Here is a 24,016-nt window from a genome sequence, read left to right on the forward strand (position 1 = left end):
ACCATGTGTGTACATGTGTATAACCACTCACTGGGTGTCTTTTTCTTTTCAATCTTCAGGAAGAGGCAGCCAGAATTCTCGCCCACCAGCCAGTGTCCGTCGGCACATGTGCAGCTTTGAAAAATCCCACACTGCAGTGACTGTGTAAGAGAAGCTGCATGACAAATAGCGGTTTTACCCCTTGCTTTCTTTTTCTCATGGGTTTATCATTTCTAATAATGGGACAAATGTGGTGCATGCCATTAAAGATGGGGAATTTGCTTATGTGCCCTGTTTTGCACAATGCCTTAATCTGATTGTCCATACACTCTTTAGAGGACACTTGCCTAAATTTTTTAGAGCCTTCATTTTTCATTATCTTCACTTTTGTCTGTAAATGCCTACTGACAGGTTTGCAAATACATATTTCCATACTAATTTTATCTTTTTCCATTTAGCCAGCATTTTTTCACCCTTTTTACCGTTTTGCATGGAGTTGAGATTATCCTGTGTGCTTTTAACAACTTCAGTTTCTTTAGTGGCTGATTCATGGCAAGACATCATTGCTGTGCACTGCTCTTGCTAACAGTACTTGTTAGTGAACCGCTGCTGTAGAGCCAGCAAAGGGAACATAAAACACTGGTTTGGCAGGACTCCCAAAAATAGGGAGGACACGAGGAGCTTTGTATGAATGAGATCTGCAGGATCTAGCCTATAATGGCTATTGGGTTGGGTTTTTTTAAGTATCTCTTTAAGGCAATGACATGATAATTTTTTTTATTCTTCATCTTATTTTTAAAAGAGATTTAGAACCCGAAATACTGTAACCGTTTTATGGTTGGGCAAATTATTAGCTATAAACCTTTGCAGTAACCCTCTAAGCAAATACAAGACTATTGTTGAAAATACGCTAGCTGTTGTGCACAAAGTCTGTGGTCACTCCTAGCCTTTTCCTTTATAACCCTGCTTGCTGCACTAGGTTAAGACAGCGTAGTGACTAGGTGGAAGTCCACTTCTACACTTGCCCAACAATTCTGGGCAATATACAAAGCTACTTATAATTGGGGCTGCAGTTTATCTCCACCCTCCAGTCAGTGAAGTGTCATAGAATTTAGCATTCCAGCGTTTCTATGCTCCTTTGAGGAGTCCATACCACTGACAAGCAGCATTAAGGCTCGTTTCAGTCAGATCAGCCCTCTGATTTGTTTAGTAGAAAAAAATATGGAATGATGCATCAGATACCGCAAAAGTATTTTGATGTAAATGGTGATGGTATCGCAGTGTTTTGGCAGCAGCCATATTTGCCTCAATGAAAGTCAATTTAAGGATTAGCACAAACATTTCCTCATTAACTCCCACTCCAAAGATAACATGCCCTCTTTTCTGATCTAGAACAAGTCCCTCAGAGTCCCAAGGGTACAGCTGCCAACTGCACATCAGGGAGGATTTATTAAGAAATGGGAAGATTGATATTGACATGCCATTAGGAGGCAAATTGAGAACAGTGCAAGAATAAAAATTCTAAAAAGTGTACAAAGGTGTGCTATAAAACTCTGCTATGCAAGGAAAGGCAGCAGCTTCTTGATCTTATTTTTGCCACTTTTTAAAAAATAGTAAAAAAAAGTCCTCACCCAGGTGAAGTCAGGAGACCTACCACTAATGGAAATGCAATAAATAAATGAGCCTTAAAAATGGCTTTTGGTGGTAATAGGTTAAGATGGGTTAGAATCCTAGAATATTAGGGTTGGAAGAGACCTCAGGAGGTCATCTAGTCCACCCCCTGCTCAAAGCAGGACCAACACCAACTACATCATCCCAGCCAGGGCTATGTCAAGCCGGGCCTTAAAAACCTTTAAGGATGGAGATTCTACCATTTCCCTAGGTAGCTCATTCCAGTGCTTCACCACCCTCCTAGTGAAACAGTGTTTCCTAATATCCAACCTAGACCTCCCACACTGCAACTTGAGATCATTGCTCCTTGTTCTGTCATCTGCCGCCACTGAGAACAGCCTAGCTCCATCCTTTTTGGAACCCCCCTTCAGGTAGTTGAAGGCTGCTATCAAATCCCCACCTCACTCTTCTGCAGACTAAATAACCCCAGTTCCCTCAGCCTCTCCTCGTAAGTCATGTGCCCCAGCCCCCTAATCATTTTCGTTGCCTTCCGCTGGACTCTCTCCAATTAGTCCACATCCCTTCTGTAGTGGGGGGACCAAAACTGGATGCAATACTCCTGGTGTGTCCTCACCAGTGCCGAATAGAGGGGAATAATCACTTTCCTCGATCTGCTAGCAATGCTCCTACTAATACAGCCCAATATGCCGTTAGCCTTCTTAGCAACAAGGGCACACTGCTGACTCATATTCAGCTTCTCGTCCACTGTAATCCCCAGGTCCTTTTCTGCAGAACTGCTGCTTAGCCAGTCAGTTCCCAGCCTGTAGAAGTGCATGGGATTCTTCCTTCCTAAGTGCAGGACTCTGCACTTGTCCTTGTTGAACCTCATCAGATTTCTTTTGGCCCAATCCTCCAATTTGTCTAGGTCACTCTGGACCCTATCCCTACCCTCTAGCATATCTACCTCTCCCCCCAGCTTAGTGTCATCTACAAACTTTCTGAGAGTGCACTTCATCCCATCATCAAGATCATTAATAAAGATGTTGAATAAAACTGACCCCTGGGGCACTCCGCTTGATACCAGCTGCCAACTAGATATCGAGCAGTTGATCACTACCCGTTGAGCCTGACAGTCTAGTCAGATTTCTATCCAACTTATAGTCCATTCATCCAATCCATACTACTTTAACTTGCTGGCAAGAATACTGTGGGAGACTGTATAAAAAGCTTTGCTAAAGTCAACCTATATCACATCCACCACTTTCCCCATAGCCACAGAGCCAGTTATCTCATCACAGAAGGCAATCAGGTTGGTCAGGCGTGACTTGCCCTTGGTGAATCCATGCTGATTGTTGCTGATCACCTTCCTCTCCTCCAAGTGCTTCAAAATGGATTCTTTGAGGACCTGCTCCATGATTTTGCCAGGGACTGAAGTGAGGCTGATCAGTCTGTAGTTCCCCGGGTTCTCTTTCTTCCCTTTTTAAAATATGGGCACTATGTTTGCCTTTTTCCAGTCGTCCGGGTCCTTCCCCAAATGCCATGAATTTTCAAAGATAATGGCCAATGGCTCTACAATCACATCAGCCAACTCCCTCAGCACCCTTAGGTGCATTAGATCTGGACCCATGAACTTGTGCATGTCCAGCTTTTCTAAATAGTCCTTAACCTGTTCTTTCACCACTGAGGGCTGCTCACTTCCTCCCCATACTGTGTTGCCCAGTGCAGCAGTCTGGGATCTGACCCTGTCTGTGAAGACCGAGGCAAAAAAAGCATTGAGTACTTCAGTTTTTTCCACATCATCTGTCACTATGTTGCCTCCCCCATTCAGTAAGAGTGCCACACTTTCCCTGACCACCTTCTTGTTGCTAACATACCTATAGAAACCCTTTTTGTTACCCTTCACATCTCTTGCTAGCTGCAACTCCAATTGTGCCTTGGCCTTCTTGATTATACCCCTGCATGCTCAAGCAATATTTTTATACTCCTCCCTAGTCATTTTTCCAACTTTCACTTCTTGTAAGCTTCCTTTTTGTGTTTAAGATCAGCAAGGATTTCACTGTTAATCCAAGCTGGTCACCTGCCATATTTGCTTATCTTTCTGCACATTAGGATGATTTGTTCCTGCGCCCTCAATAAGGCTTCTTTAAAATATAGCCAGCTCTTCTGGACTCCTTGCCTCCTCATATTAGCCTCCCAGGGGATCCTGCCGATCAGTTCCCTAAGGGAGTCTAAGTCTGCTTTTCTGAAGTTCCGGGTCCATATTTTACTACTTTCCTTTCTTCCTTTTGTCAGGATCCTGAACTCAGCCATCTCGTGGTCACTGCTGACTAGGTTGCCACCCACTTCTACTTCCCCTACAATTCTTCCCTGTTTGTAAGCAGCAGATCAAGAGGAGCACAGCCCCTAGTTGGTTCCTCCAGCACTTGTACCAGGAAGTTATCCCCAACACTCTCCAGAAACTTCTTGGATTGTCTGTGCATTGCTGTATTGGTCTCCCAGCAGATGTCAAGTTGATTGAAGTCCCCCATTAGAACCAGGGCCTGTGATATGGAAACTTCAGCCAGTTGTCCAAAGAAAGCCTCATCTACCTCATCCTTCTGATCTGGTGGTCTATAGCACATGCCCACAACTACATCACCCTTGTTGCTCTCACCTCTAAACTTAACCCAAAGACTCTCAACAGGCTTTTCTCCAATTACATACTGGAGCTCTGAGCAATCATACCGCTCTCTTACATTCAAAGCAACTCCTCCAAGTTTTCTCCCGTACCTGTCCTTCCTGAACAGTTTATACCCATCCATGACAGTGCTCCAATCGTGTGAACTGCCCCACCGAGTTTCTGTTGTTCCAATCACATCATAGTTCCTTGATTCTGCCAGGACTTCCAATTCTTCCTGCTTGTTTCCCAGATTTCTTGCGTTTGTGTACATGCACCTAAGATAACTAGCCGATTGCCCTACTTTTTCAGTATGAATCAGGAGGCTTCCCATCTTGTACCCTCCTCCTTGTGTTTCCTCCCAGTATCCCACTTGCCCACTTACCTCTGGGCTTAGGTCACCATCTGCTGGGGAACCTAGTTTAAAGGCTCCTCACTAGGTTAGCAAGCCTGCCTGTGAAGATGCTCTTCCCTCTCTTCGTTAGGTGGATCCCATTTCTTCCTAGCAATACTTCATCCTGGAACACCATCCCATGGTCAAAGAATCCAAAGCCCTCTCTCCAACACCACCTGCGTAATCACGCATTCACCTCCACAATTTGATGGTCTCTACCTGGGCCTTTTCCTTCAACAGGGAGGATGGATGAGAACACGACTTGCACCTCAAACTCCTTTATCCTTCTTCCCAGAGTTCATAAAGAGCAGCTGATTTTCCTGAAGGGCCCCTTTTTAACTTCACCAACTCCCAGAAATTGAAATAAAGCAATAAATACATGTGTGAATTTGAGGTACCCTTTTTAAAAATGCAACCCTTAACTTTGCAACTCCCTCCCCTTCCAGTTATATGTAAACAGATTTAGAGACCTGCACTTTTTCTTGATCTGGGCCATATTTAGCCTTGGGTATTTTGCACCCAGTTACGACAACATAAGAACCCCATCCCATATCCGATCCTAGAGGGAACCTAGAAATGCAAGGGCATAAAAATTAAGCATAATTAAACATTTTATTTTATTTGGAAATTCAAAGAGTTTGGGGGTTATTTTATCCAAAGTCATTCAATCACTACTTTCAGAGTAGCAGCCATGTTAGTCTGTAACCGCAAAAAGAACAGGAGGACTTGTGGCACCGTAGAGACTAACCAATGTATTTGAGCATAAGCTTTCATGAGCTACAGCTCACTTCTAAACTTTCAGATAAACCCGTATCACCCTCATGCCTTCTTGTGTCTGATTGTTTAGCTAGTATGATATATAATGCCACCATTTTAAAAGTGAGGTATTCTTGTGGCTTCTAAGATCACATTTTATAGCTTCTTGTGGCAACCATATTGAGTTTGCATTCAAAATGGTGACATAGCAGTAATGGCAGTTTAGAGCATAACTGATGGCCCTTTTAAGACTTCTTTAGTTAAATTTTGAAAAGTCAGAGTATCCTGGAGAATCTTGCAGGTTAGAGATGAAGAAGGCATAGTACATCACCTAGTCCATCTCTCGCCCAATGCAGGACTGTTCCCCATGTTGTCCAAGCAAATGTCTGACTCAATGGTCCTTCACCTTTTCTGTTAGAAGACTGTTACACATGCTAACAGAACTCACTATCAAGAAGTTTTCCTGCTATTAAGTGTGTCACGCTGTCTGGAGTGGCTCATAAACATGAGTGCCTACCTCATGGTAGACTGTCAAAAACAGGGCAGACTCCCCAAACTGGTGGCGTGTTCCATAAATTAGATTTCACCAAGCCAGTAACAAATGTGAACTCCTGGATCACTAAATCAGTCTTATCCTGGAGTCACAGCCAGTCCTCTGAAGCTCTCCAGTTTATCTAGCAACCCAGGCAAGCTGGAGTTAGTGATAAATGGTCACTTACACCAAAAATCACAAAATATTCAGGTTGCTCCCAGTCCCAGGAGAGCACTCACTCACCCCAGATCGGTTGGTACCCTAAATCTTACACCAAAGACAATACCTGTAACCAATCCTGTAATAAACTATTTAAAGGTTTATTAACTAGGAAAAAGCAATGAATAAATAACAGGTTAAAGCAAGCAAACGTATGCCCACAACTGAGTTGCAATCTAAATCCTAATAGTGACAGAGTTGTAGTAATCTGTCAATTCAAAAGGTCTTTCAGGGCAAACCCAGGGATCTCTTGCTTCAGTTTAGAGTCTTTGGCTCTGTGAGAGTTCAAACAGCAAAGAGATCTTTATCTTTTATATTTAGTTTTCCAGTCTACAAGAGGAGCTCCCTTGCACGTAGCATCTCCAAGGTATGATAGGGCCATTTCACCAGTCCTTTGTGCTGCAATGTTCCTTAATTGCCCATTTAATCTTGATAGGCCTCCTGAATGGTGGTGGTGGGGGACAATTCCCAAAGCCTGGCTCACAAGTTCAGAGCAAATATTTTCAAAGTTATAAAGCACAACTTACATAGTTTCTTATAGCAGGGAATACAGGCATTGCAAGTGAGATTAATGTGTCACGTGTCTAAACACTAAATACAGTCTTATAAGACTACTACCTATTTTGAACAAAGCTAACAAACAGGTCAGCTGGTTTGGTTTCCAGCTATGAGTTTGTCAGTTCTTACCTAATGCCTATGGCCTTGGCCAGAGCTGACACTTGGTTTACTAGTGTCACATAGCCAAAACTTTGGCTTTGTTAATTTCATATCATGGCTTTCAATTATATGTTGCTGTACCACACTACATAGTTACTCCTGTCCTTGGTGGTAAAGCCCTTCAGATATCTGAAATCTGTTTCATGCTGCCTGGCCAACCTATGCATATTTAGCTGTCTTAATCTTCCCTTGTATGCCATCCCTTCCAGATTCTGATAATTTTTGTTTCTCTTCTCTGAACACCTTCCAGTTTTCTCCGTATCTTTCTGGTAACATGGTGACCAGAACTGATTTGGTTTTGCACAAGAGCCATAAAAGACCCAGTGGAATCAATGACAAAACTCTTATTATCTTAAATAGTATATGACTGGGTCTACAGGGAGTGACTTTTACTTCCATGCTCCATGGAGTGATGCATTTGGATATGCAAAGTCCATGAATATTTTTCTAGCCATGTCACCTTGCAAATTCATGGCAGATTTGCTATTCAGTATCAGCACCAAGTCTTTTCCAGACCTTCTTCTCCCACTAATGTTACAGATTATTTTTCCTCAGCTGTGTTATTTTGCATTTTTCCAAACTGAACCTCACTTAGTTATTTTCTGTCCATATTTCTAAGCTCTCTAAGTTCCTTTACATTATCTCCCAGTCTTAACGGTTGTTCTCTGCTTTTCCAGTTTTAATATCAGTGGATTTCATTAACATGCTGCTTAGTCTCTTTTCTAAACTATTAATGTAGATATTAAATATGAACTGAATAGCCCTAACTCTGCTCCCCATGGTAGCCCACAACTTAATACATTGCTATAGTTTATGGCCTTTCAGTCAGTTTTCAGTCTGTGTGATGATGTTCCTAACCAAGCCAATTTGAATTAATTTTTAAATTCAGGTTTTATAAGCAACAGCACCACACACTTCTACTAAAATTTAGACTTGTGGAGCCAAATTTTCATCTGGTGCAAATTGACCATTTCATTTATGTGAATCGACCTATGTTGATTCACATCACTTCAAGATCTGGCCCATTATGACTACTGCATTCCCTTCATCTACTAACTTTGCAGTCCTGTCAACAACAACTTCTTTGTCTAGCAAGAGTTATTTTTTCTAAATTTACTCTATTTATTGCTCATTGCTCAATAATCCCCTAGGTAGGACCTGTTCTTTCTCTGCACTACAGTTCAGAACTTGGTTGTATTAATCAGAAATCTGGTCAAAAGAAGAAAACAATCAGATTCACAACAAATATTTTCACAAATGAAAGCATTGACTTACTTTCACTTTGATTCACTAGTCTTCATTTTCTTGAGCATTTGGAGGATTTGCCTTGTATTCAGGAAAAATATTCACAATTCTGAACTTTTCATTAATTTTTAGCACAAATGATTTCTCAGAAATGCATAAGTCATTGTTCATTATTCTTCTTTAATATTTGCCATCCATCTTGGGAGCTGAAACGATGCCCTGTGATTTAAGTGTCACTCACACAATCTAAATAACATATAGTCAAAGCCAGCAGTTCACAAACAACCCGTAAAGTCTGGACTTTCTTTAGTGAACCTTCCCAAATAACCAACACAATTGTAGGGCAAGGGTGTATTCATTCTTAACTGGACAGATAGTTGAAAAGAGGAAGTAGCCTTGTATTTCAGGTGAGGTTAATTCAAACTATTAAAAATTAATGCTGGTAATAATAATTAGCAGTCCGCACTTCTTAGCTATTAACTAATGAATCCTCCCAGCACCATTGCTAGTAGTTAAGGTCTTGTCTGCACATAACTTGGGCCACTTTAACTATACCTTACACTTAAAGCAGAACAACCCCCCAGGGTGAGTGCACTTACACTGGTATAAAAGTGCTTATACTGATACAACTTATTACTATATGGGAAGGGGAATAAGTTTCACCAACATAAGCACATTTACACCCATGTCCACATCAGGAGCTGTATCGGTATAACTAATTCAGTAGAAAACACAAACAAACAACCCACGTCCCTAACCAACACAGTGATACCCGGTACAAAATTTGTGTATAGACCAGGGTTAAGCCGTATAATGTTGCTTGACAGACTGGATAAGTAGTGCAGAGAGGTTGGAAGACTTTCCCAAGTGAGTCAATGTCAGAGCAGAGATTAGAATGCAGTGATTCTTGGCTTGTGTTCCCACAAGACCACTAGACCAAGTCTCTCCCTAAACCGTACCTAGTCAGCCAGGGTCTGAGTGTGAACACTTTGTATATACCTACTTTTTAATCAAATAGTTTCAAAGGTATATTTAAAATAGCCCTCTAATTTACATTGAACATTAAATTTCCCATGTGCATGGAAAGCAATTTGTTTTGTGCTACAAAAAAGAAAAGGAAAGGTTAGTTTAATTTACTAAACTTCCAGAAATGCCAGTGGGAGGTTAAAATCTGCTCTAATTATACAGCAGCACAGAGAGGACTGGAGTCAGACAGCGAGAACTATTGTGACAGTCTCTTGTTACTGAGCTAGAAATTGCATTGTAAATGGACTAAAACCCAAAAAGTCTGCGATTTCCTTCTCTGGGTGCTAATCAGGTACGCTAAACAGACAAAGACCTGAACATGTGCTATAATGAGATTTTGACAGCATGTATCTACCTCACTATTGGGAAAACCTCTTTATCAGGTTGAGAGAAAGAGATGAGCCCGTAGTGGGCATGCCTCAAATATCAGTCTTGCAGAGAAAAGCTACCAGATGTGGCCCATTAGGTTAAGGGACTCGGGTTTAATTAGGCCAGAGTCAATGTTGCCAAACTGGGATCAGAGGCTTGGAGATGAGACTAATGTTTTTTCCTTTATCCCTTATCCCCTTTGATGCCACAGATACTTTACTGTAGAGATTATCTTGATGGAAGGAGCATTGTGAATGAGTCATTGTCCTGACATAAAGGAAAGCAGAGTATGTTCTCCTAGCCTTCCTAGGATGGGAAAGACAACTGCACTAAGAAGAGAAAAGAAAAGGAGTACTAGTGGCACCTTAGAGACTAACCAATTTATCCGATGAAGTGAGCTGTAGCTCACGAAAGCTTATGCTCAAATAAATTGGTTAGTCTCCAAGGTGCCACTAGTACTCCTTTTCTTTTTACGAATACAGACGAACACGGCTGCTACTCTGAAAACTAAGAAGAGACTTCAGTTGCTATATAAATTGCTTCTCTAGGGACTGAAAGGGCTGGTAACCTGTACATGAGAGGTGTGGTGGTAACCCACGTACAAAGATATCGCTTCGGCGCTCTCCTAGAATAACATCCCTCCCTCACAGCAGGGTTAGCTCTGCAGTGTAAATGGTCAAATGGCTCCAGCTCTGCCACTAAGGGGTTCTTTGCTTGATGACTGAGCAGTAGCTGACATTCTCCTTCTGAAATGCAGATAAGACTGTGAATCAAAAATACAGGTTTGAACTGTCTCAGTACCTTGGATTTTGGTTTGGGCTTATCATTTTTTGATGGATTTGATAGCCATGTTGCAAGCTGCATAAAAATAATTCAGGATTTATAAATTCATAGAGTTTAAGGCCAGAAGGGACCCTTAGATCATCTAGTCTTATTTGTATATCACAGGACATTACATTTCACCTAGTTGGCCTTATATTGAGACCAAAACTTTTGTTTAGCTAAAGCATATGTTCCAGAAAGGCATCCAGTCTTGAAATGAAAACAAAAGATTGAGAATTCACTGCTTCCCTTGCTAGCTTGTTCACATGGCAAATCACACTCACTGTTAAAAATGTGTGCTTTACTTCTAATTTCAATTTGTTTGGCTACCGATTCCAGCCATTGATTCTTGTTCTGCCTTCTCTGCAAGATTAATGAGCTCTTCAGCATAGTTATGAAATTGCCTGTGTACTAGTAATAAATCAAACCTGTCTAATAATACCAGGCCTAGGCCAAATCTACTATATCCCCCATCTCATCATGATTAGGTACTCCCCTTCTCCCCTGGGTGTTTGAAGAGGCTAGCAAATCAGGCTTTGGCATATTGCGGGGAGAAGCAGAGTGAATTCCAAAGCTAAGGATTCAGAAAATGCTTGTATCACCTTCTCTTAAACATAGAGGGCTCAAGCCCAGCTTTCTTTATTGATTACATCTATAACAATATCAGACAAATAAAGAGGCAGTCACCCACCTGACAAACCATTTATCTATACATCTAGCTCTGTGGTTCCCATCACTGTAACATCTGAGCATCTCAGAAACATTCATGAATTTATCTTTACAAATTTAGGGAATTACTATGCATTTAATAATCAAAGCAAGAAGAAATTTTGGTGACTTGTCCCAACATCATACACGGAGTATGCAGAAAAGCTGGGATTTAGGGCTTATAAATTAAAACTATCACTTTGAATTCTCTGTGGAAAGATATTGGCAGCCAGTGCAGCTTATGGAGTCCAGGTTACTTAGCAGAGGAACACATGGAGAACACACACAAAGAAAAATCCTGGGGTTTATTCCTAGAATACACAAATTGCCCAAGATGTATTTGTTGTGGAAAAGAAGGAGAAAATGCAGCTCACTCAAAACATGTCCCCAGCAGTAAAGCACAAATAAGCTCATCTTAGTTGTGTCAACAGGACATGCATGAAATTGCCTGAACATTCGGCATAGAGACAGTGTTAGCTGCAGGGATTTAGAGAAATGGTATTCAGAAGATATATTGTACTGGGTAGACATTGCCTTAAACTTGTAGCTCCTGGATGATTCAAAGGGCTTTATGTCATCAAAAACTTGCAAAGCACTGAGCACAACCTAATGACAGGCTCTTAGAAGGGTTGTTAGAAAACCTGCAGTTAACAAATAATAAATAGATTTGATTAATTTTCTTGTCACCAAACCTATCACAAACAGCAACTGTGCAAGGAAAATAACAGTTCCATTTTGAGGCAAAACTCATTATCATGCGCTTGGGGAGGGGAAAAATGGGCTGTATATTAACCAAGTACTGTCGGGCAGTGATCTCATCATCAGCTGTTGAGCTTTACGAATGGGAACAGACACCAGATTTACTACAGAACTGTGGTATGTTCAGCTGTCTGCGTTAATTGATTTGTGCTCAGCCATTTGTGCCTACTCTTAGGCCAAATTAGAAGATTAAAGTACAGCGTTCTCTCTACTGGCCTGCTTTGGGGAAAAACCCAGTGTCCCAAACTTTTTCCTCTTTCTGGCAAAAGTTGGGGAGGGCAGGAAGAAAAGACCCTCCACTCGCCTTCTGAACACATGGGGTCAGAGAACAGAGCAGTAAATCCTCCTCCTAGCCACAAGGGAGTGTCACCGTAAGACTCTTGAACTCAGTTCTCATATGTGGTCATTAGGTAATTACTGTGCAGCATTAAAACTGTGACCCTTAAAGTGACACACCATATGGGAGAGGACCCTTACTTAGTATTTGACAGAGCCTACTTACCGTTTATCACTAGAGTTCATTTTCTTAAAGGCTGAAGTTTATATCACCTCTTCTGGATAGTCCGTGTGAAGTCTAAAACCACAATGGTCGTAGTACATTGTTTTGTCAAAAATAGACAGAAAATCAGAAAAACCAAAATAATTATATGCATGAAATTTATATTCTTACCCTCAACAAAAGCTAGTAAATATAGGCCCCATTAATGTTGTTTCAGGAACATAATAAAGACTTGCATTCTTATTGCACTGATTCCTGTCTGGTCCAGTTTGACTCTTCCTCACCTTTGACCCTTCTTTGTAGGCGGCATGTCAAAAACAAAGCCTGTTTTCAGCTGTCTTGTGTGAATGAAATGTTCAGTTATACTTTTCAGATTATTTTGATCTCCACCTGCATACTGTCACCATTCCCACAAATGTAGGCTCCAAAGTAGGATTTCTGGAACAATGTGGATAGTGGGGGTGCTGAGAGTCATTGAACCAAACTGTAAACCCTGTATATGATGGAAACACTTCAAGCACCCCTAGTTCCAGCACCTATGCTCCAAAGAGGAGATAACAGCTAGACAGGTAACACTGAGACATCTAGGCAGAATTATGTGCAGTCCTGGGGAGGAGCTGGTGGCTGTGGTACATGTAGTTAGCAACGACATAGGGAAAGGTATTAGAGACCAAACTGGAGGCCAAATTGAGGCTGCTAGGTAAGAGATTAAAGTCCAGGACCACCAGGGTGGCATTCTCTGAAATGCTTCCAGTTCCGTATGCAGAGCCAGTTAGACAGGCAGAACTGCAGTGTCTCGATGCGTGGATGAGCTGTTGGTGTAGGGCAGAGGCAACGTGGGGGTTCACATACCCCCTCCCAGATTTTCTGCTTGGACTGAGCAGGGTCACATGGACTGAGCATGCTCAGTAATGCTGCTGAAGCCAGCTTTCCTCACTCTGTACACACACACCCCACTATCCACAGGCACAGGTTGTCTCTCTTGTAGGAGGTGGGGTTTTCGGTTTAGTAGGAACTGGTGAACCTTTGGGAAAGGAGGAGCTTATATAGGAAGGATGGACTTCACTTAAACCAAAATGGAACCAGATTGCTGGCATGTAAAATTAAAATGGTCATAGAGAAGTTTTTAAACTCAGGGCTGGGGGAAAGCCGACAGGGTGTGGAGGAGCACACGGTTCAGACAGAGACATCCCGTAGGTGAGGATCTGTTAACAAGGATTCTCTATATCATAGTAAAGAGGAAAGGATAGAAATTGATAAAGTACAGGTAGGAGCTGAAGAGAAACTGTCAAATGAAAAAGAGTCCCATTCTATTACATCACATGAAGGCAGACAACTAAATATTGACAAATTTTATAAGTATTTGTATACAAATGCAAGAAGTCTAAATACTAAGCCGAGCTGTAACCAAGGCAGGGGCAAGCAGGGCAGCTTCCTGGGGCACAAAGCCATGGAGGTGGAAAAAAGAGGCAGTGTGGGGAGGCATGTAGGGTCACTCCCGCTGCCCCAAGATTTCTGCCTGCCATTTAGCACAGAGGTTTTCAAACTGTGGGGGTGGGCGAATGCCCCACAGTTTAAAAACCATCACTGGCAGATGAGAAGCTGGTGGGAATCACGCGGTCCGCTTGTGCCAGGGCGCTCACTCACTGGCTGCCTGGCAGCCCTTCCTGCCCTGTTCCCCGAGCTGACCCGCCTCTGCACTGCCGGGTGCTGCCCAGGCAGGGAGGGTGGCACCGCTCCGAGCTGCACCCCAGCTTACCCTTTCCTATCCCCCGAAGGAGCCTGGCACTGACCAGTGGCACCCCCTGGAGCAGCCCCTGCCCACGGAGACTGGCTGCTATGAGATGCTCCCCGAGGCAAGCATCTCATGGCAGCCAGGCTCCGTGGATGGGGCCAACTCAAGGGGGTTCACCAGCTGGCGCCAAGCTCCTTTGTGGGAGAGGCAAGGGTGTGTCAGAGGTGCAGCTCAGAGCTGTGCCGAGTGCCTGGCCGTGCAGAGGCAGTCTGGCTTGGGGAGCTGGGTCGGGAGAGCTGCCAGCCAGCTCCCCAGCTCCCACAGCACAGAAAGCCAGGTACACCCCACAGCTTGAAAACTTCTGTGCTAAATGGAAGGCAGAAATCTGGGGGTGGGGATGTGACCCCACATGCCCTTCCCCCCATGTCATTGCTAGGGGGAGCAAATATGCTTGCTTGCGCCAGGTGCTAAAATAACTAGTTACAGCTCTGATACTTAGATGGGTGAACTTGAGTGCCCAGTATTAAATGAGGATGTTGAGATAATAGGCAACAGGGAAACTTGTTGGAATGATAATAATTAATGGGACACGGTAATGTCAGGGGACAAAATATATAGGAATTACAGAGTAGGTAGTGAGGATGGGGCAGTGGCACCATATGTGAAAGAAAACAGTGGCAAATGTAGTAAAAATTTGAAATGAATCAAACAGTACCATAGAATCTCTATGGATAGAAATTCCATGCTTGAATAATAAGACTATACTATTAACAACCTAACCAGGATGGTGGTGGTGATGATTGTGACATGGTCAGGGAGATTAGAGAGGCTGTAAAAATAGAAAACTCAATAATAATAAGGAATTTCAACTATGTCCATATTGACTGGGTACATGTCATCTCAGGATGGGATGCAGAGATAAAATTTCTAGACACCATTAATGACTGGTTCTTGGAGCAGCTAATCCTGGAACCAACAAGGGAAGAGGCAGTTCTTGATGTAGTCCTCAGTGGCGCACAGGATCTGGTCCAAGCAGAACCACTCAGTAATAGTAATGATAATGTAAATTTAACATCCTGGAGTGGGGGGAGGGAATACCAGAGAAGCCCACCACAGTAGTATTTAACTTCAAAAGGGGAAGTACAGAAAAATGAGGAAGCTAATTAAGTGGAAATTAAAAGGAACAGTCACAAGAGAAATGTCTGCCAGCTGCATGGAAACTTTTTAAAAACATCATAATAGAGGCTCAAATTAAATGTATGCCCCAAATAAAAAAAAAAAAGCAAGAGGATCAAGAAAATGCCACCATGGCTAAACAACAGAGTAAAAGAGGTGGTTAGAGGCAAAAAGGCATCTTATCATAGAATATCAGGGTTGGAAGGGACCTCAGGAGGTCATCTAGTCTAACCCCCTGCTCAAAGCAGGACCAATCCCCAATTTTTGCCCCAGATCCCGAAATGGCCCCGTCAAGGATTGAACTCACAAGCCTGGGTTTAGCAGGCCAATGCTCAAACCACTGAGCTATTCCCCCCACCCCACCCCACCCCACCCCACCCCAAAATTCGAAGTCAAATCCTACTGAAGAAAATAGAAAGGAGCATAAACTCTGGCATGTCAAGTGTAAAAATGTAAGTAGATGGAACAAAAATAATTTGAAGAGCAACTACCAAAAGACACAAAATCTAACAGCCACGTTTTTTTAAATACATCTGAAGCAGGAAGCCTACCAAGCAATCAATGGGGCCACTGGGCAATCAGGGAGCTAAAGGAGCACTCAAGGAAGATGAGGCCATTGCAGAGAAGCTAAATGAATTCTTTGCATCAGTTTTCACTGCAGAGAATGTGAGGGAGATTCCTACACCAGAGCCATTTTTTTTAGGTGAGAAATCGGAGGGACTGTCCCAGATTGAGGTGTTGATAGAAGAAGTTTTTGAACAAATTGATACATTAAATTAAGAAGTCACCAGCACCAGATGGTATAAATCCAAGAGTTCTGAAGGAACTCAAATATGAAATTGCAGAACTACTAACTGTGATATGAAGAAAATGAGTACTTGTGGCACTTTTGTTAGTCTCTAAGGTGCTACAAGTACTCCTTTTCTTTTTACAGATACAGACTGACACAACTGTTACTCTGATAACTGTGGTATGTAACCTATCACTTAAAATAGGCCTCTATACCAAATGACTGGAGGAAGATAGCTAATGTAACACCAATTTTTTAAAAAGGCTCCGGAGGTGATCCTGGCAATTACAGGCTGGGAAGCCTAACTTCAGTACCAGGCAAATTGGTTGAAACTACCATAAAGAACAGAATTATCAGACACATAGATAAACATGATATGTGGGGAAACATCAACACAGTTTTGTAAAGGAAAATCACGCCTCACTGATCTATTAGAATTCTTTGAGGGGGTCATATGGAAAAGAGTGATCCAGTGGATATAGTGTAGCTGGATGGTCAGAAAGCCTTTGACAAGTTCCCTCACCAAGGTTCTTAAGAAAAGTAGGTAGTCATGGGCTAAGAGGGAAGATCCTCTCATGGATCAGTAACTGGTTAAAAGACAGGAAACAAAGGGTAAGAATAAATGGTCAGTTTTCATAAAAAAGAAGTTAATAGCAGGATTCTATGGGAATCTGTACAGGGACCAGGGTTATTCAACATATTTATAAAGGATCTGGAAAAAAGGGTAAACAACAAGGTGGCAATGTTTGCAGACAATATACAAAATTAATCAAGATAGTTAAGTCCAAAGCAGTTTGCAAAGAGTTACAAAGGGATCTCACACAACTGGGTGACTGGCCAATAAAATGGCAGATGAAATTCAATATTGATAAACACAAAGTAGTGCACATGGGAAAACATAATCCCAACGATACATTAAAAATGATGGTATCTAAACTAGCTGTTAACAGATCCCTGAAAACAGCTGCCCAATGCTCAGCAGCAGTGAAAAAAGCTAACATAATGTTAGGTTTCAGAGTAACAGCCGTGTTAGTCTGCATTCGCAAAAAGAAAAGGAGTACTTGTGGCACCTTAGAGACTAACCAATTTATTAACATAATGTTAGGAATCATTAGGAAAGGAATAGCTAAGAAGACAGAAGATACCATAATTCCACTATATAAATCCATGGCACACAGATACCTTGAATACTGTATGCAGTTCTGGAGGCCCCATCTCAAAAAAGATGTATTAGAATTGGAAAAGGCTCAGAAAAGGGCAACAAAAATGATGAGGGTTATGGAACAGCTTCCGTATGACCAGAGATTAAAAAGACAGGGACTGTTCAGCTTGGAAAAGAGACAATTAAGGGCGGATAAGATAGTGGTCTATAAAATCATGAATGGTGCAAAGTAAATGAATAAGGAAGTGTTTATTTTCTCCTTCATATAACACAAGAACCAGGGATCACCCTATGAAACTAACAGGCAGCAGGTTTAAAACAAAGACAAGGAAATACTTCTTTACATAACGTGCAGTCAACCTGTGGAACTTGTTGCCAGAGGATGTTATGAAGGCTGAAAGTATAACTGGGTTAAAAAAAGAATTAGATAAGTTCCTGGAGGATAGGACCATCAATGGCTATTAGCCAGGATGGTCAGGGATTCAACCCAGAGGTGTCCCTAAACCTCTGACTGCCAGATGCTGGGACTGGATGACAGGGGATGGATCACTGGATAATTGAACTTTTCTGTTCATTCCCTCTGAAACATCTGGCATTGACCACTATGAGATGACAGGATACTAGGCTAGATGGGACCATTGGTCTGACCCAGTATGGCCGTTCTTATGTTCTTAATGATCTTTTATGAAATGGCCTTTGTGTATTGCAAATGAATTCAGGATAAGTACTTGTTGCTTTGAATGAATAGTTTAGGTTCCTCTTTTTCCTGTACTATTTTATATTTTATAGTTCGCTTTAATGTGTGTGTAGTCAGTAGATTTCTCCCAGCCCCACCTTCACTTCTGAATTCCAAATAACCATGTTCAAGGTGCCTGATCTTAGTTCTAGAATAACAACTGCTCTGCTGCATGTTAAATGTTTTGGCAGGATCCACTAACCTGAATCCAATTCCCTGATTGCCTTTCTTCTGAAAGTGACAAAGCTCACATATTTATATGTTTCCCTTGATTATTACTTCTGTATCAAATATGAATAAACAGATTAACAGTAAATTGACATGAGGGAAGATAATAAATAGAAAAAAGGAGTAAGGGGATGGAGAAATTGAGCAAAGTAGTAAAGTGGAAGATGAGAGTGAGAGGATGGGCCCCTCTCAAGGCTACTAAAATTCTAAAGCTAGTTCAGACATAATTAACATAACCATCAGAGAGAGCGAAATCCTGTACCCATTGAAGTAAATGGGACACCTCCCATAGACTTCAGTAGAAGCAGGATTTCACCCAGATAGAGTAAACTGAAGTGAGTGAACGAGTAGTTATTACATGGTTTGGTGGTGGAGTTGCAAGTTAGTTTGATTATCATATGGTTGTTAGTTTGGGGTTTTTTAGTATGTGTTGGAGGCATAGCGGGGGGCAGAAGCAGGAGTTTTAGTGAAGATCTGGATTTGAGGAGAGCAGGCAAAAATGTGGTAGGGAGGGAAATGAATGGAGTGGGAGGAAGAGGTAGATGAAGATGTAGCTAGGGAGTTCCTGGCAGTGTCAATTTTTGCCTGTCATGTAATATTCAAGATCTTGGGCACAGAATGAAGTAAAAGGCTAAAGGGATGGTTTGAAGAGTGAATCAAAGATGGGAAGAGACACACCAGGGGTTAGGCATGAGGGAGTAGATGATGATAATGAAGTCTACTTAGCATGAGAGAGAGCAGAGTTGAGAAATGAGAACATGAACAGGGCTGGAGGAAATCTGCATGAGAATGAGAGAGAGCAGCAAAATCAATGGAATTACTCATGCTTAAAGTTAGGTATGTGTTTGAGTGATTTGCTGGATTGAGGTTTAAAGTACATTGCTGTTAGATGTTATTTTCACCTAATGTTCCCTCTTCTGTGCCCAAGATTTTGTACTTGGACTTTCAGAAAGCCTTTGACTAGGTCTCTTACCACAGGCTCTTAAGTAATCAGTCATGGAATAAACAGGAAATTCCTCTCAGATTCCTCTTACAAGATAGGAAACTAGAGTGGGAACAAATGGTCTGTTTTCACAGTGGAGGGAGGTAAGTAGTGGGGCCCCCAAAGATGTGTACTGGCACCAGTGCTGTTCAACACATTAGTAAAAGGTCTGGAAAAAAGGGTGAACAGCGAGGTGTCAAAATTTGCAGATGATACAAAATTACTTAAAATAGTTAAGCCCAAAGCTAACTATGCAGAATTACAAAGGGATCTCACAAAACTGGGTAACTGGCCAACAAAATGGTAGATGGAAGTCAGTGTTGATAAATGTGAAGTCATGTACAGTGGAGAACAACGCCAACTATACATACAAAAGGATGGGCTCTAGATTAGCTGTGACCACTCAAGGAAGATCTTGGAGACATTGTGGATAGTTCTCTGAAAACATCTGCTTAATGTGCTAAAAAGCTAACCCAATGTTAGGAACCATTAGGAAAGGGGTAGAAAATAAGGTAGAAAATATCATAATGCCACTATATAATGTGAATAAGGAAGTCTTGTTTACTCCTTCACATAACACAAGAACCAATGGTCACCCAATGAAATTATTCGGCAGCAGGCTTAAAACAAACTTAAGGAAGTACTTCTCCACACAACAGTCAGTCAATCTTTGGTACTTGTTGCCAGGGAATGTTGTGAAACCCAAAAGTATAACTAGGTTCAGAAAAGAATTAGATAAGTTCATGGAGGATTGGTCCATCAGTGGTTATTAGCCAAGATGGTCATGGAAACAGCCCCATGCTCTGGGTGTCCATAAATCTCTGACAGCTAGAAGCTAGGGCTGGATGACAGAGGATGGATCATTTGATAACTGCCCTGTTTTGTCCACTCCCTCTGAAGCATCTGGCCCCAGTCACTGTCAAAAGACTGGATAGTGACTAGTTGGACTATTGCTCGACCCAGTATGGCTATTCTTATGTTCTTTATATGTTCTCCCCCAGCATAATTTTGCTATCCCCTTGTTCTCATGTTCACTGTGATTTTTTTCTCTTTATAATACACATCTTATTATTACAAATGCCACATTTAATTCCCAGAACAGCCCTATCACGAGGGAGCATCATACTCCATCAGTTTTACATGTATTCTATTTACACAAATTGTTCTCTTAACTTGGATGCTGTGTCTCAAAAATAGTCATCCTTATGGTCACTCAGAAATTCTTTTTGCAGTGTTCCTTAGAGTATCATGAACAATGCAATGTCAACATATTGTAGAGAATTGCATCAAACTCAACAGCAGACCAAATGTTTTCTGTGGGAAGTGTTTTTATAAAACTTTGTATATTAAAATGTACTTCTGTGGATATAAAATCATCTTCCTCTAACATTTTTAGTTATTTGACTTGCTTATGTTTACAGCATTTTAAAAACAAAAGATCACACAGCTCGGAAAAACTTTGTCAGTGTGGCTCTGGTGGAGCTGTGCTGACAGGGACAGCCACATGGGTTCAGGAAGAAGTACAGAGGTACAGAGCTTCCATGTGGATTGCCTTGGACCTCTAGTGAAATCACAGAGTTTGGACCACTGCTTATTCCACTAGGGAGCAAACCCCTCCTCCTGAGATAAGAACTCAAAAGTAGTGCTGTGTGGGGAATCTTAGTTTTTCTCCTCCCCTGGGCTTCCTTGCAGAAGTGGTTGATCTATCTGCAGTAACTATTTCTATTGGTTTTGTCAGCAGTGAGAATATTTGTGCTTGGTTCTGTTGATCCCCATTCTGTAATGTGTGCTATAGCTGCTGAGGTACTGTTCCCTTTCAGGCACTACTTCCAGGGATGGCAGAGGAAGATAGGAAAGGACGGTTCTTTGGTTCACTGCATTTTGGTTCCTCTTCTGAGGATAAGAACACAGGACAGGTCCTCAAGCTTTCACTCTCACCAAAAGCCCCATTTAGAATGCTTTGACAGAGTTCTGCCTGAGCAAGGACTTGGCATATTTGGCCCAGGATGATTATATAGCTGTGTGACCGGGTTCCAGTGGGGGCCAGCTGTGGTCCCTAGGGTGAACTGCAAAGAATGGGGCAGACAATCCCCATAAAGCTGGTGGATATTCCACTGCTTAGATTTACCAAGCCTGCATAAAACAGGTTCTTTATTACCTCACTGGTTACTCAGAAGTCCAAACAACACATTTCCCTTAAAGTGATCCAGCCTCAGGCCTCCATCCAGGTACCCATGTCAAATATGATGAAGATTCCTGAAAATCTTATTTCATCATATAAAAGAAAAGGTTCTACCAATCTCAAAGGATCAGACACATTACCTCCCAGGTTAATGAATGTTTCAGATCTTACCCAAATACACGCTACAGCCAATTCTTATTAACTAAACTAAAATGTATTACAAAACAAAAGAGAGAGAGAATGGTTAAAAGATCAATATACATACAGACATGAGTTCAATTAATTGAGGTTCAGATTCATAGCAGAGATGGTGAGCTCTGTAGTGGTGGAGTTCTTTCAGAAATAGTTCTTAGGTTATAGTCCAAAGTCATTGCAGGGTATTCCAGCTTAGGACTGGGATCTCAGTCCTTTTGCCTAAGCTTCCCCTGTACGAAGCCTCAAGCAGATCTGAGATGACAGAATCAGAACCCAAGGATCTTTTACACAATTTCATGTCCTCTTTGACAAGTTGGGAGTTCCTCCGGGAACAAAAGGTAATTAGGATGACTTTGAAGGAGGTCCATCACCATAGAATTATATATAATTAATATTAAGGGGAGGGATAGCTCAGTGGTTTGAGCATTGGCTTGCTAAACCCAGGGTTGTGAGTTCAACCCTTGAGGGGGGCATTTAGGGATATGGGACAAAAATTGGGGATTGGTCCTGCTTTGAGCAGCAGGTTGGACTAGATGATCTCCTGAGGTCCCTTCCAACCCTGATATTATTAGTGGGGGGGGGGGAGGGATAGCTCAGTGGTTTGAGCATTGGCCTGCTAAACCCAGGGTTGTGAGTTCAATCCTTGAGGGGGCCATTTAGGGATCTGGGGCAAAAATTGGGGATTGGTCCTGCTTCAAGCAGGGGGTTGGACTAGATGACCTCCTGAGGTCCCTTCCAACCCTAACCTTCTATGAATCTATGAAACATAAGGCAATTTGCTTATTCCTCCACTGTTCACAGTACATTTCAAAGACAAATGAATACCGAGATAACCCATGTTTACAATTCATTTAAATGCTAGGATGTTCTTTTGATATCTGAACTGTCAGAATATAGCATAGACAGGGACTGTTGATTGACCCTACTCATACATATGTAAATATACAACCATTATCCCTCCACATGTCTTTGGAAGGTTATTTATTTTGCAGGATGTTTAACCCTTTCTGGCCATGCATCACAAGCTGCTAGTTCCTGCACAAAACAACCATTTAAAATGCTAGCACTTTCTTCCCTGCTTGAAAATCATCCGTGGGTTGAGTTAAATCCACTCTGCACTGAAAATACGGGGGCTTGCTCTGCAGTGACAAACAAATCAACAAACTGTGAACAGCTTTCTACAGTTTTTTATTTTTGCCTTTTGTCACACTGTCTGGAATGGTTCATGACAGTGAGTGCCTACCTCAGGGCAGACTGTCAAAAACAGGGTAGACACCCCAAACGCTGGTGTGTTCTATAATTGGATTTTACCAACCCAGTATCAAATGTGAACTAGATTACTAAATCAGTCCTACCATGAAGTCACAGCCAGTCCCTTTGGGCTCTCCAGTCTATCTTGCCACTCAGGCAAGCTGGACTTAGTAATAAATGGTCACTTACACCAAAAATCACAAATTACTCAGGTTGCTCCCAGTCCCAAAAGACCAGTCATTTGCCCCAGATCAATTTGTTCCATAGATCTCACACCACAAATGACAGTGGTAGTAAACTAACTCGGAATTTATTGACTAGGAAAAGGAAATCAGACAGTTATTTACAGGTTAAAGCAGGCAACATATATAGACAAATGAGTTCAGTCTAAGACAGTGGTGGGCAACTTGTGGCCCGCAATTAGATTACCCTGGAATGGTGAACCACGGCCACTGGGAGCTGTGGGGAGCCACACCTGCGGATGGTCAACTTCAGCAAAATGAATCGTGGCCCGCAATCAGATTACCCTGATGGGCCGTAGGTTGCCCACCATTGGTCTAGGGTTCCAAAAAAGGAACGAGATGTAGTGATCTGTCAGCATTGAATGCCTTTTCAGGGCTTACCCCAGGTCAATCCTGGGGATCTCTGCTTTTCTGTTTCTTCATTCCAGCCCTTGTCAGAGTCCAAACAGCAAAGAGATGAAAAATCTTCCTGTTAGCTATTTTTATTTCCCTTTTCTGGCATTCAAATCAATGGGAGGAGGCCTGCTGCATATACTTCTCCATGGCTGGATGGGGCAATTAACAAAGCTTTTGTCCTATGAGTTCACAAATCATAAAAGTGGAGCAGAGTGTTGGATTTACCTCTAGGAAGGCCCTCTGATACTTTAATATCTGGGACTTTTAATGTATGTCTAAATTTGGGAGGGGGAAAGGGAGAGAGGGTTGGCTAACGGGACAGGAAGAGTTATTAGCAGTACCTTCTGCTACCAATATTTTAAATGGCAAGGGCTAAGACTGTGGTTTGTTTTTCTTCCATCAGTTTGGAAATCTTTCATGTAAACAACAGTCAGCATTAATTAGAGCTCTGCCTGTTGTTTTTCCCTGTAAGATACAGTGAGCAAACTTAGATGTAAACCAATTTAGGCTGCCATGCCTAAAATTTGGGTAACGTTTCAGTGCCCTCAGTGTCAAGTTTTCTCTTTTGGCTGTAGGGTCAGTAGCTGGCAGGGAATAATTGGATTCAGATGCAAATTGTGGTAATTGCTGCTTTTAAGAGAAATCATGG

At 42.0% G+C, this 24,016-nt stretch overlaps 1 protein-coding gene across 6 annotated transcripts in view; it reads left to right on the forward strand.

Moving 5' to 3' along the window:
• GRM1 (glutamate metabotropic receptor 1) overlaps positions 1-24,016 on the forward strand; it is a 339,475-nt gene that overhangs the window by 247,212 nt on the left and 68,247 nt on the right. For 2 of the 6 annotated variants that reach the window (XM_073337560.1, XM_073337559.1), the window contains exon 9: positions 60-144. The exons of the other annotated variants lie outside the window; for them this stretch is intronic. In XM_073337560.1, the coding sequence (XP_073193661.1) occupies positions 60-120 (61 nt within the window). In that variant the 3' untranslated portion in view covers positions 121-144. The remainder of the gene's footprint in view (positions 1-59; positions 145-24,016) is intronic. 6 annotated transcript variants of the gene reach the window in all.

Source organism: Lepidochelys kempii, chromosome 3 (genome assembly GCF_965140285.1).
Source record: "Lepidochelys kempii isolate rLepKem1 chromosome 3, rLepKem1.hap1, whole genome shotgun sequence".
Classification (NCBI taxonomy): Eukaryota; Metazoa; Chordata; order Testudines; family Cheloniidae; genus Lepidochelys; species Lepidochelys kempii.